Consider the following 14,097-nt stretch of genomic DNA (forward strand, 5'->3'; position numbering starts at 1 on the left):
AGAGATTTGAAATAAAATCAACTGAAAATAAGGTCAGGAGGTCAGCAGGTTGCTGGGCAGAACTGTGATAAACTATGTGCTTTTAAAAGATAAATTCTAGCTTTACTGTGCTGAGTAATATTAGTATGTGTGATGTGGATTTTATGAGGAAAATAATCCAGGATTCTGGGCTGCTTTCGATAATCCTCACTAATATGTGAATCACCATCAAGTGATGGGAAAGGTCATTTTTTTCCAGTATAGATACATACACACACATTGTGCTGCTAATAAAAGACACCCCACTTGACCATGCTTAGACTGTTGTCATCTATAAACTCCGCATAGTGAGATATTATAAATAATGCATATTGCTGAGAGATGGTTGTGGATCTGTGTGCGATGATTATTAATATATTGTCCAAATAAAATCATGTTTTCCACATGGGGGAAAATAGGACGGGAGTTTATGAAGCCGGGGATTAATCCTGGGATTAGTAAACAGGGGACGTTCAAACAAATTGATGACAAATTGTGGAGGAGCACCAAAACACACTACAGCACCGCATGGAATCGTCTAATGTGTTCAATCAATTCATCAAATTAATTATCCTCAATATTAACGAGTGGCCAGTGAGGAGAAAATATATATTTTAACACTGTTATGGATAAAGAAGGGTATTGCTTTATAGTACTTTCTGTTTTGAGGGTCAGAAAGAAATGCTCAATGTTTGTCATTCTCAGTGAAGATGATTAGTTCTCTCTCCTTGGTGTTATTATTATCATCATTATTGTTATTATTATTATTAGTAATATAATAATAATAATAATAATAATAATAATAATAATTATTATTATTATTATTATTGTTATTGTTATTATTGGTATTGGTATTATTATTATCATTATGGACGTATGGATGGATTATTATTATCATTATTATTACTGGTGCGTATGAGAGCATCAGGATGGAGTCACCCGCCTCTGCGCATAACCACTTTCACCACCAAGCGTCGCTCTTTATCCGTCAGAGGAAGAGCCGCGCTTCCATGCATTGAAGCCCCTCCCGCTTTCAGATGCCTGAGAGATCCATTCAGTCTTTGTTATAAAGAGGCAGAGGACGGAGGAACAAACACAAGGCTCACGCTCAAATAAGGATTTTTTTTTATTCATGCTTTACTCGTATTGGACATAAACATGCCTTCCAGACGGAGCTATTTGGGAATTTATTTGGGGTTTCTTCTACTGGAGTGTTACTGGAAAACAGCATCTGGACAGCTTTCTTTTTCCATCTCGGAGGAGTTAAACCCCGGCACTGTCATTGGAAACATCGCCAAGGATTTAAATTTAAACGTACAGGACCTAGAATCTCGTTCGTTTCAAATTGTTGCCACCACTAAGAGGAAATTCCTTGAGGTAAACCTAAAGACTGGCACGCTTTATGTAAATGAGAGAATAGATAGAGAGGAGCTCTGCACAGAGGAGGCAGAATGCTCCATCAGTGTGGAGGCTGTCATAAACAACCCTTTAAAACTGTATCGCATCGATGTGGACATTTTAGATGTTAACGATAACGCTCCTTTGTTCACGACCAAAATGCAGAATTTATACATCGCAGAGAGCACATTGCCAGGGGTTAAATTTGCATTGTCTGAAGCCAGTGATGCGGATGTTGGTAAAAACAGCATCAGCACGTATAGATTAAGTCCAAATGAGCATTTTTCATTAGGTGTGCATAAAGCAGGCGGTGGCGTGTCTGCTGAGCTGGTTCTGAAGAAAGGTTTAGATCGAGAGAAGCAGCCTCTCATTACCATGACGCTGACTGCTGTAGATGGGGGAAGCCCACCAAAATCAGGCAACTCTCAAATTATAGTTAATGTTTTGGACATAAATGACAACATCCCTACATTTAGTGAATCTCTGTATAAGACAACACTAAGAGAAAATTCACCATTAGGCACTGGAATCATTACATTGAACGCCACAGATGCTGATGAGGGTTTAAACAGTGAAATTGTTTATTCATTAAGAAGCAAAGATCAAGATCACGTATTGGATGTGTTTGAAATTGAAGGTCAAACTGGTGTAATTAAGGTGAAAGGTCATATTGACTATGAGGAAAAAAAAGCGTACGAGATAAGGGTGGAGGCCACAGATAAAGGCAACCCTCCCATGTCTGCTCATTGCAAAGTGCTGGTTGAGGTTTTGGATGTTAATGACAACGCTCCTGAGGTCACAGTGACGTCACTGCACAATGGCGTGCCAGAAGACGCCATTGTAGGCACCGCAGTCGCACTGGTGTCGCTTTTTGATAAGGATGGTGGTGAGAACGGTCATGTTACAGTACATATTCAAAATAAAGTTCCATTTAAACTAGAAGAAAATTACAAAAACTATTATTCTCTGTTAGTTGATGAGCCGTTAGACAGAGAGAGTGCACCGCACTACAACATCACCATAGTTGCCAAAGATAACGGGCGTCCACCTCTGTCCAGCACTAGTGTTGTTCATGTTCACATATCGGACGTAAATGACAACGCGCCTCACTTCTCAGATCCCCTCATTAATGTTTACATCAAAGAAAATAGTCAACCGGGAGCAGTCATTCATAGAGTGACTGCAGTTGATCATGACACAAATGAAAATAGGATAGTGACATATTCATTTGTGAAAAGTAATACTGACTCCGTGCCGATAACTACAATGATTAACATCAACTCAGAGAGCGGAGATATAGTGAGTTTGCAATCTTTTGACTATGAGAAGTTAAAGACGTTTCAGTTTAAAGTTCAGGCCACAGACTCTGGTGTTCCTCCTCTCAGCAGCAACGTGACTGTCAACATTTTTATCCTGGATGAGAACGACAACAGCCCTTCCATTTTGGCTCCCTATTCTGAGCACGGCTCCGTCAACAGCGAGAGCATCCCCTATTCTGCTGAGGCGGGATACTTTGTGGCCAAGATCAGGGCAGTGGATGCAGACTCTGGTTACAACGCGCTGCTCTCCTATCACCTGTCTGAGCCCAAAGGCAACAACAATCTCTTCCGGATCGGAACCAGCACCGGGGAGATTCGCACCAAGAGGCGAATGAGTGACAATGACCTGAAAAGTCACCCCTTGGTGGTGTCGGTGTGTGATAATGGCGAAGCCCCCCTGTCAGCCACTGTGTCTCTTGACGTGGTAGTGCTTGAAAGCACAGCCGACATCCACCACACTCAATTCAGACACGTGCCCATCAAGGAGGAGACCTTCTCCGACTTGCACTTGTACCTGCTCATTGCCATTGTGGCCGTGTCGCTGATCTTCCTCCTCAGCCTGGTCACTTTAGTGGCCTTCAAATGCCACAGACAGACAGATGGACATTTCGATAGGTACGGCGCCCCGATGATCACCACCCACCCTGACGGGAGCTGGTCTTACTCCAAAGCGACTCAGCAGTACGACGTGTGCTTCAGCTCAGACACGCTCAAGAGTGACATGGTGGTTTTCCCCACACCCTTTCCGCCTGTAGAGGCAGAACTGATCAGTATTAATGGAGGAGACACCTTCACCAGGACTCAGACTTTACCTACCACTGAGAAGGTAAGAACTTATAGTACAAAAGTGGGCTGTTTCTATGCTTCTGGTCGATGGTACTGCTGGAGCTGAAAGCTTTTTTCTGCAGAACAATTCCGCAGGCAATGGTCAGAACGTATCTGTCCTTGGTGCTGAAGTAAGGCTGTAATTATGTTGTGGTTCAAACAATATAAGGAGCGATACGTTAAATTAATGAGCATTATTGCATTGTGAAATTTACTCAACTACAATTTACATATTGTCACATTTTCCAAAACGTTGTCATTTTTTTGACATCATCTCGCATTGCTGATCAGCTGATATAAAATCACTCAAATTGTAATTTTACAGATCTCTCTCTCTGTCTCTGTCTCTGTCTCTGTCTGTCTCTCTGTCTCTGTCTCTGTCTCTGTCTCTGTCTCTGTCTCTCTCTCTCTGTCTCTGTCTCTCTCTCTGTCTCTGTCTCTCTCTCTGTCTCTCTCTCTCTCTCTCTCTGTCTCTATCTATTGTACATATAGCCTCTTTAGTATTTAGTTCTGTTATTCTGTCATTTTTGGAGAAAGGAAATCACTTTGCAATTATTTTGTGAAGGCGTTTAATCTACAGTATCCACCACATGTTGTCAGATCGTTGCACAGAACTTAGAACGTTTTTAATGCAATGGGTGAAAGTCATACAACTGTTTGCAGTTACATTCTTCCGCCACACGGAGGCCCTATAGACCATGGCATTGTGGAGTCGGTTCAGCCTACTGCGATATAAGACTCCTCCCAGGGAAAGAAAAAAAATCGGCAGATTATGCCTCGCTGCTGTTGGAGACAAAGAGACGCGGTGGGAGATGGAATACAAATGTATATTTTGTTGAACAAATGATGCCTAGGTTTATTCTAATCAAATTCTCAAGGAATGTATGTATTTGGTTTTACCTTTTACTTGACGTCGTTTGAATTGGATGGTACCCTTCACTGGATGGACATAAGGATGTATTTCTCAAGCAAAACTACGTGTAACTGGATATATTGTGTGATACTGCTCCTGAAATGTTTGTGTGAAGCGGCCAGTGGACAGCTTTCCTATTCTGTCTCAGAGGAGGTAAACCCAGGGACTTCTGTCGGAAATCTTGCCAGGGATCTCAATCTCGACGTGAAGACTTTAGAATCTCGCTTGTTTCAGGTTGTCAGTAATTCTAAAACTAATTATTTCGACGCCAATCTAAGGACTGGTGTTCTTTTCGTGCGTGAAAGAATAGACAGGGAGGAATTGTGCGCAAAGGCTCCAAAATGTACCATAAATGTGGAGGCTGTGCTCAATAACCCTTTAAATCTTTATCGCTTGGAAGTAAATATAATAGATATAAATGATAATTCGCCCGTATTTACTGAGGATGTGCAGTTACTTGACATTGCAGAAAGTACATTACCGGGGCTTAAATTTGGCTTAATTGAGGCAACGGATTTGGATGTTGGAAAGAACGGCATTAATACCTACAAACTCAGTGCAAACGAATATTTTTCTTTAGACGTTCACAAAGGGGGGGAGAGTGTGTCTGCCGAGTTGGTGCTGCAGAAAGCATTAGACCGCGAGCGTGACTCTGTCATACTGCTCACACTGACGGCAGTCGACGGAGGCACCCCACCCAGGTCAGGGACGTCACAAATTAATATTAATGTTTTGGATAGCAATGACAATCCTCCTGTTTTCAGTAAATCATTATACAAAATCAAAATCCCAGAAAATGCACCAAATGGCTCTGCTGTGATCACATTGAATGCAACAGACGCGGATGATGGCTTAAATAGTGAGATACAATACTCTTTAAGAAAGAAAGGACAGGATCATGTTTTAGATTTATTTGAAATTGTTCCTCAAACAGGAGTGATTTTTGTCAAAGGAAAGATTGACTATGAAGAAAATCCTGCCTTTGAAATTCATGCCCAGGCAACTGACAAAGGCCATCAGCCGATGTCTACTCACTGTAAAGTGCTTGTTGAGGTAGAAGACATAAATGACAATGCTCCTGAGATTAATGTGAAGTCACTACTAAACACAGTCAAGGAGGATGCTGAGATTGGCACTGCTATTGCTCTTGTGTCTGTCCTGGACAAGGATGGAGGAATGAATGGAGTTGTCAAAGTTGCAATTGCAAATAATACTCCTTTTCAATTGGACACAAATTATAAAAACTATTATTCATTAACAGTAAATGGCCCGCTTAACAGAGAGACGAAGGCCCACTACAATGTCACTATTATTGCATCTGATGAGGGAACTCCGTCTATGTCCAGCACCAGTGTTATTTTAGTTCAGATCTCAGATGTTAATGACAATGCACCTCATTTCTTAAAGCCCATCATTAATGTTTACGTCAAAGAAAATAGTCCATCAGGGGCAGCAATACATAGAGTGACTGCACTGGATAATGACATTGATCAAAATGGACATGTGACTTACTCATTTTTACCGAGTAGTACTCACTCTGTGCCAATAACTACGATGATAAACATCAACGCAGAGAGTGGCGATATAGTCAGTTTGCAATCGTTTGACTATGAGAAGTTAAAGACATTTCAGTTCAAAGTTCAGGCCACAGACTCTGGTGTTCCTCCGCTCAGCAGCAACGTGACTGTCAATGTTTTTATCCTGGATGAGAACGACAACAGTCCAACCATTTTGGCTCCCTATTCTGAGCATGGCTCCGTCAATAGCGAGAGCATCCCCTATTCTGCTGAGGCGGGATACTTTGTGGCCAAGATCAGGGCAGTGGATGCAGACTCTGGCTACAACGCGCTGCTCTCCTATCACCTGTCTGAGCCCAAAGGCAACAACAACCTCTTCCGGATCGGAACCAGCACCGGGGAGATTCGCACCAAGAGGCGAATGAGTGACAATGACCTGAAAAGTCACCCCTTGGTGGTGTCTGTGTGTGATAACGGCGAAGCCCCCCTGTCAGCCACTGTGTCTCTTGACGTGGTGGTGCTTGAAAGCACAGCTGACATCCACCACACTCAGTTCAGACACGTGCCCATCAAGGACGAGAGCTTCTCCGACTTGCACTTGTACTTACTCATCGCAATTGCGGCCGTGTCGCTGGTCTTCCTGGTCAGCCTGGTCACTTTAGTGGCCTTCAAATGCCATAGACAGACAGATGGACATTTCGACAGGTACGGTGCCCCGATGATCACCACCCACCCTGACGGCAGCTGGTCTTATTCCAAAGCGACTCAGCAGTACGACGTGTGCTTCAGCTCAGACACGCTCAAGAGTGATATGGTGGTTTTCCCCACGCCCTTTCCGCCTGTAGAAGCAGAACTGATTAGTATTAACGGAGCAGACACCTTTACCAGGACCCAGACTTTACCAAACACTGATAAGGTAGGATGAACATATTTTTTTTTGGTTGCTTTAATAGTACGCTGTTGCATTATGCATTCTAATTCCATTTGTTCTTGTTTAAATACAGTTTATATTCAGATTTTTATTTTACTCAATAGCTGCGTTAACTATCCAATATTGAGGCTGCTTGCTGCAAGCTTCTGAGCCTGTTGCTCCCCGTTGCTTAATTTACTTCTTATTTATGTGCAGCCACTGTACATGTATGTTCAAATGAAGTAAAGTCACTCAACTATATTTTCATTGTGTTTCACTATTGAAACGGAATTGACAGGTCTGAAAATTAAATTAAATTAGATTGTCTCGTCATAGGTTACTGTCCTCTTATGAAACGTATTTTTTTCTGCTTTGCCCGGCTATGTGATGCTGGTTGTAGTCCAGAAATACATCCACTAGAGGGCACAATAGACCGTGGCATATTAAGCACACTTCTCCGCGGCGTGGGGCTCCTCCCAAATACGTGCTGTTTTTAGTCATTGGAACAAAGAAGCTCAGACATTGAAAGAGATATGTGCACCAGGCATCGTTAGGTTCAGTTTGTTTTGATTGTCCCTTCATATCGAGTCAATTTTTGCACCATTTATTCATAATTATTCCTTTATGCCTCATGTGGATGTATGGAAAGATGCGCAGACTGGACAGATGGAGCGCTTTGCGGATATATTTTCTCTTTATGCTGCTGGAGTGTTACTGGGAAGCCACGAGCGGCCAGCTCTCCTACTCGGTGGCGGAGGAGGTGAACGTGGGGACCGTTGTGGGAAATATTGCCAAGGACTTGAGCCTTAATGTTCACGATTTGGAGTCCCGCATGTTTCAAATTGTTACTGGAGCGAAAAGGAAATATTTCGAGGTAAATTTAAAGACTGGTCTTCTCTATGTGAATGAGAGAATAGATCGAGAGGAACTGTGCGGAGATGAAGCCAAATGTTCACTCGGTGTAGAAGCCGTCATTAATAATCCGTTAAAATTACATCGCATTGAAATAACAATATTAGATGTAAATGACAATTATCCATTATTTTCTAGTCACACACAGATGCTGAACATTAGTGAGACTAATGTTCAGCATGCAGTAGGATCAAAATTTCCTCTGCATCCAGCTCACGATGCAGACGTAGGTAAAAATAATGTCAATTCATACAAGCTCAGCCCAAATGAACACTTTTCTATTGAGGTACAAAAAGGAGAAAGTGTGACTCCTGAGTTAGTGCTTCAGAAGCTTTTAGACCGAGAAAAACAGGCCGTCATCACCCTCACATTGACTGCTATTGATGGAGGAACACCACCAAAATCAGGCACAATGACTATTGTGGTGAATGTACTCGACATTAATGATAATGCTCCAATATTTAGTCAGAGTCTCTACAAAGCCAGTGTACGTGAAAACATTGAGATCGGCACATCGATAATAACATTAAATGCAACTGATTTAGATGCCGGGCAAAATGGACTAGTATTCTATTCTTTTAATGCAGGAGGAAGAGAGAAGCAAACAAATATGTTCTCTATTGATGAGCTAACAGGAACAGTAACTAATAAGGAAAATGTTGACTTTGAAAAATCAAGTGCATTTGAACTCAGGATACAAGCTAATGATGGAGGAACTTCTCCCTTAACTTCTCATGCCAAATTGCTCATAGAAGTTTTAGATGTCAATGATAACGCCCCTGAAATTGCAGTTACATCTTTATTGAGCTCAGTGAAAGAAGATGCAACGATTGGCACAGCCATTGCCATTGTCTCTGTGTTAGACAAAGATTCTGGCAAAAATGGTTTGGTGAACTGTAAAATTGACACAGATGTGCCTTTCAAACTTGAGTCAAATTACAAAAACTCATATTCTTTGGTTGTTGGTGCTCCTCTTGACCGAGAGAGCATATCTCATTACAATATTAGCATTATGGCAAGTGATGAAGGCTCCCCACCTCTGTCCAGCACTAGTGTAGTTTATGTTCATATTTCCGATATAAATGACAACACTCCTCGCTTCTCAGAACCCCTCATTAATGTTTATATCAAAGAAAACAGCTCACCGGGAGCAGTCATTCATAGAGTGACCGCAGTTGACGATGACATTGATCAAAATGGGCAAGTGACATACTCCTTTGTGCAAGGTAAAACTGTCTCGATGCCGATAACTACAATGATAAATATCAACTCAGAGAGTGGAGACATTGTCAGTTTGCAGTCTTTTGACTATGAGAAGTTAAAGACCTTTCAGTTTAAAGTTCAGGCCACAGACTCTGGTGTTCCTCCACTCAGCAGCAATGTGACTGTCAACGTTTTTATCCTGGATGAGAATGACAACAGTCCGGCCATTTTGGCTCCCTATTCTGAGCACGGCTCCGTCAACAGCGAGAGCATCCCCTATTCCGCTGAGGCGGGATACTTTGTGGCCAAGATCAGGGCAGTGGATGCAGACTCTGGCTACAACGCGCTGCTCTCCTATCACCTGTCTGAGCCCAAAGGCAACAACAACCTCTTTCGGATCGGAACCAGCACCGGGGAGATTCGCACCAAGAGGCGAATGAGTGACAATGACCTGAAAAGTCACCCCTTGGTGGTGTCGGTGTGTGATAACGGAGAAGCCTCCCTGTCAGCCACTGTGTCTCTTGATGTGGTGGTGCTTGAAAGCACAGCTGACATCCACCACACTCAGTTCAGACACGTGCCCATCAAGGAGGAGACCTTCTCCGACTTGCACTTGTACTTGCTCATCGCCATTGCGGCCGTGTCGCTGGTCTTCCTGGTCAGCCTGGTCACTTTAGTGGCCTTCAAATGCCACAGACAGACGGATGGACATTTTGACAGGTACGGCGCCCCGATGATCACCACCCACCCCGACGGGAGTTGGTCTTACTCCAAAGCGACTCAGCAGTACGACGTGTGCTTCAGCTCAGACACGCTCAAGAGTGACATGGTGGTTTTTCCCACGCCCTTTCCGCCTGGAGAGGCGGAACTGATCAGTATTAATGGAGGAGACACTTTTACCAGGACTCAGACTTTACCCACTGAGAAGGTAGGCTGTGCACTTCTACATATAGCTTTATAACGGTTTTGTCTTTTGAAATATCAATACTGTAGTCAATATACCAAATATTCATTGGTTCGAATCAAGTATGTTTGCTCCATAATTGCACAAAACGTTTCATGCAAACAAAAGAAGTGTTTACATACAGTATATTTGACGTTAATGTTTACTTGGTAAATACCCAACTTGAGTATTTAAAATCGGAGTCTGTTGACTACTAGAATAATATTTCTATTATAATGTTTTCCATCATTATACTTTTTTATAATCAAAGAATTTAAAATAGTTTGAAGACTGCTTTACTGGCATTTTTGAAACTGTCTTTACAGTTGTGCGAGCCTCGCTATCCATGGTGCTGATGTTAATGGTTTTTTTTTCTTGACATATTTTGAGGATTATACATGCGGGGAAAAATTGACATGTTCTGTATTTTCATTCCGGTGTTGCTGCTGATATGGCACTCGTTGCATATTTCATTGTTTTGGGGGAAAATTGCTTGAATTTATTGCTGGTATTTATGTTTAAGAGAGTACTATTAAATGTCGGTGAGTTTTTGTCATTTGTTTGTAAGAGATGTTGTACTTTTTAATGGATTCATTGTTTGATCGTAGTTGTGTTAATTTGGTTGTCAGAGATGTTCTACTTTTCAATGGATTTATTGTTTGATCGTAGTTGTGATAATTTGGTTGTAGTTCAAGAAAATGTCCACTAGAGGACACAGTGGACCGTGGCATTTGAGCACCCTCGTCAATAGCGGGGGCTCCTCCCAGTTGTACGTGCGGATTTCTTTTTTTTATCATCGGAACAAAGAAGCTCAGACGGTGAAAGAGACGGGGATCGTTCCGCGGAAGCATTATAATTTAATTTGTTTGGATTTTTCTTCCCATCAAGTCAGAAATCTGTTTTTGCACCATTTATTCCTTGATGCCTCATGTGGATGCATGGAAAGATGCGCGCGTTGGACAGATGGAGCTCTGTACGGATATATTTGTTTTTCGTGCTGCTGGAGTGTTACTGGGAAGCCGCGAGCGGCCAGCTCTCTTACTCGGTGGCGGAGGAGGTGAACGTAGGGACCGTTGTGGGAAATATTGCCAAGGACTTGAGCCTTAATGTTCACGATTTGGAGTCCCGCATGTTTCAGATTGTTGCAGGAACCAAAAGGAAATACTTTGAGGTAAACCTAAAGACTGGCGTCCTCTATGTGAATGAGAGAATAGATCGAGAGGAACTGTGTAAAAAGCAAGCCAAGTGTTCATTGATTGTTGAGGGTGTGATTAATAATCCATTAAAATTACACCGTATAGAAATGATTATATTGGACATAAATGATAACTATCCATTATTTACGAGCAAATCACAGGTGATAAATATCACAGAAATTACAGCAGCAGGAGCTAAATATCCTCTGCACCCAGCTCATGATGCAGACGTAGGTAAAAATGCTGTCAATTCATACAAGCTCAGTCCAAATGAACACTTTTCTCTTGAGGTTCAAAGAGAGAGTGTGACTCCTGAATTGGTACTTCAGAGGCCTTTAGACCGAGAAAAACAGGCCGTCATCACCCTCACGTTGACTGCTATTGATGGAGGAACACCACCAAGATCGGGAACAATGACTATTGTTGTGAATGTGCTGGACATTAATGATAATGCTCCAATATTTAGTCAGAGTCTCTACAAAGCCAGTGTACGTGAAAACATTGAGATTGGCACATCGATAATAACATTAAATGCAACGGATTTAGATGCAGGACAAAATGGACAAGTCTTCTATTCTTTCAGTGAAGTCGGTAGGGGGGTGCAGAATGACCTATTTGCTATTGAAAAAACAACTGGCACCGTAACAAACATAAAAAAATTAAATTTTGAAGATGAAAATGTATTTGAAATAAGAGTACAAGCCAGTGATGGAGCAGCTTTCCCAACAATCTCACATGCCAAATTATTGATTGAGGTTTTAGATGTCAATGATAATGCACCTGAAATTTCAATTACATCATTGTTGCACGCAGTAAAAGAAGATGCACCAATTGGCACCGCTGTTGCTCTTGTTTCCATCTTGGACAAAGATGATGGTAAAAATGGTATAGTGCTGACTAAAATTGAAAATGATGTGCCTTTTAAACTTGAGTTGAACTATAAAAATTATTATTCTTTGGTTGTAGGTGGTCCCCTTGACAGAGAGAGCGAATCTGTTCACAGTGTCAGCATTATTGCGACTGATGAAGGCACACCACCTCTCACCAGCACAAGTGTTGTTTATGTTCAGATCTCAGATGTTAATGACAATGCACCACACTTCTCAGAGCCTCTCATTAATGTTTACATTAGAGAAAATAGTCCACCAGGGGCAGTAATACATAAAGTGACTGCATTGGATGATGACGTTGATCAAAATGGTCATGTTACTTTCTCATTTTTGCCCAGTACGACTCACTCTGTGCCAGTAACTACAATGATAAATATCAACTCGGAGAGTGGAGACATTGTCAGTTTGCAGTCTTTTGACTATGAAAAGATAAAGACATTTCAGTTCAAAGTTCAGGCCACAGACTCTGGTGTTCCTCCGCTCAGCAGCAACGTGACTGTAAGCATTTTTATTCTTGATGAGAATGACAACAGCCCTTCCATTTTGGCTCCCTATTCTGAGCATGGCTCCGTCAACAGCGAGAGCATCCCCTATTCTGCCGAGGCAGGGTACTTTGTGGCCAAGATCAGGGCAGTGGATGCAGACTCTGGCTACAACGCGCTGCTCTCCTATCACCTGTCTGAGCCCAAAGGCAACAACAACCTCTTTCGGATCGGAACCAGCACCGGGGAGATTCGCACCAAAAGGCGAATGAGTGACAATGACCTGAAAAGTCACCCCTTGGTGGTGTCGGTGTGTGATAACGGAGAAGCCTCCCTGTCAGCAACTGTTTCTCTTGACGTGGTGGTGCTTGAAAGCACAGCTGACATCCACCACACTCAGTTCAGACACGTGCCCATCAAGCAGGAGAGCTTCTCCGACTTGCACTTGTACCTGCTCATCGCCATTGTGGCCGTGTCGCTGATCTTCCTGGTCAGTCTGGTCACTTTAGTGGCCTTCAAATGCCACAGACAGACGGATGGACATTTTGACAGGTACGGCGCCCCGATGATCACCACCCACCCCGACGGGAGTTGGTCTTACTCCAAAGCGACTCAGCAGTACGACGTGTGCTTCAGCTCAGACACCCTTAAGAGTGACATGGTGGTTTTTCCCACACCCTTTCCGCCTGGAGAGGCGGAACTGATCAGTATTAATGGAGGAGACACTTTTACCAGGACTCAGACTTTACCCACTGAGAAGGTAGGCTGTGCACTTCTTCATATAGCTTTAGAACGGTTTTGTCTTTTGAAATATCAATACTGTAGTCAATATACCAAATATTCACTGGTTCGAATCAAGTATGTTTGCTCCATAATTGCACAAAACGTTTCATGCAAACAAAAGAAGTGTTTACATACAGTATATTTGACGTTAATGTTTGCTTGGTAAATAGGCAACTTGAGTATTTAAAATCGGAGTCTGTTGACTACTAGAGGGGAAGAATGGTTTCCATCATTATACTTTTTATAATCAAAAAAATCAAAATAGTTTGAAGTCTGCTTTATTGGCATTTTTGAAACTGTCTTTACAGTAGTGCGAGTCTCGCTGTCCATGGTGCTGATGCTCATGTTTTATTTTCGGGAGGTATTTTCAGGATTATACATGCGGGGAAAAATGTACATGTTCTGTATTTTCATTCCGGTGTTGCTGCTGATATGGAGATTGTTTTGGAGAAAACATGCTTACATTTATTGCTGGTCCTTATGTTTAAGAGAGTACTATTAAATGTCGGTGATTTTTTGTCATTTGTTTGTAAGAGATGTTGTACTTTTTAATGGATTCATTGTTTGATCGTAGTTGTGTTAATTTGGTTGTAGTTCAAGAAAATGTCCACTAGAGGACACAGTGGACCGTGGCATTTGAGCACCCTCGTCCATAGCGGGGGCTCCTCCCAGTTGTACGTGCGGATTTCTTTTTTTATCATCGGAACAAAGAAGCTTGGACGGTGAAAGAGACGGGGATCGTTCTGCGGAAGCATTATAATTTATTTCGTTTGGATTTTTCTTCCCAT

The 14,097-nt window shown here is 42.3% G+C and overlaps 3 protein-coding genes and 1 pseudogene across 4 annotated transcripts in view; all 4 read left to right on the forward strand.

Annotated features, from left to right (window-relative positions):
• The window catches only part of LOC147060948 (protocadherin alpha-5-like), a 133,491-nt gene that overhangs the window by 70,522 nt on the left and 48,872 nt on the right, over window positions 1-14,097 (forward strand). The gene's annotated exons all lie outside the window — the stretch shown is intronic.
• On the forward strand, window positions 1,177-6,859 carry LOC147060965 (protocadherin alpha-3-like). 2 transcript variants are annotated; one of them, XM_085906300.1, is made up of 2 exons: window positions 1,177-3,561; window positions 6,696-6,859. In XM_085906300.1, exons 1-2 carry the CDS (start codon window positions 1,177-1,179, stop codon window positions 6,726-6,728), a joined length of 2,418 nt encoding a protein of 805 aa, XP_085762426.1. In that variant the 3' UTR covers window positions 6,729-6,859. The 2 variants fall into 2 exon arrangements, with proteins under 2 accessions (XP_085762426.1, XP_085762424.1); XM_085906298.1 differs by lacking the exon at window positions 6,696-6,859 and adding an exon at window positions 4,224-4,634.
• Window positions 7,598-9,976, forward strand: LOC147060966 (protocadherin alpha-8 pseudogene; annotated as a pseudogene).
• Window positions 10,905-13,488, forward strand: LOC147060967 (protocadherin alpha-5-like). The gene is made up of 2 exons (XM_085906532.1): window positions 10,905-13,286; window positions 13,480-13,488. The coding sequence occupies exons 1-2, from the start codon at window positions 10,905-10,907 to the stop codon at window positions 13,486-13,488; spliced, it is 2,391 nt and encodes a 796-aa protein (XP_085762658.1).

The sequence above is a fragment of the Syngnathus leptorhynchus genome, chromosome 2 (assembly GCF_054491065.1).
Source record: "Syngnathus leptorhynchus isolate UIUO chromosome 2, UIUO_Slep, whole genome shotgun sequence".
In the NCBI taxonomy this organism is placed as follows: Eukaryota; Metazoa; Chordata; class Actinopteri; order Syngnathiformes; family Syngnathidae; genus Syngnathus; species Syngnathus leptorhynchus.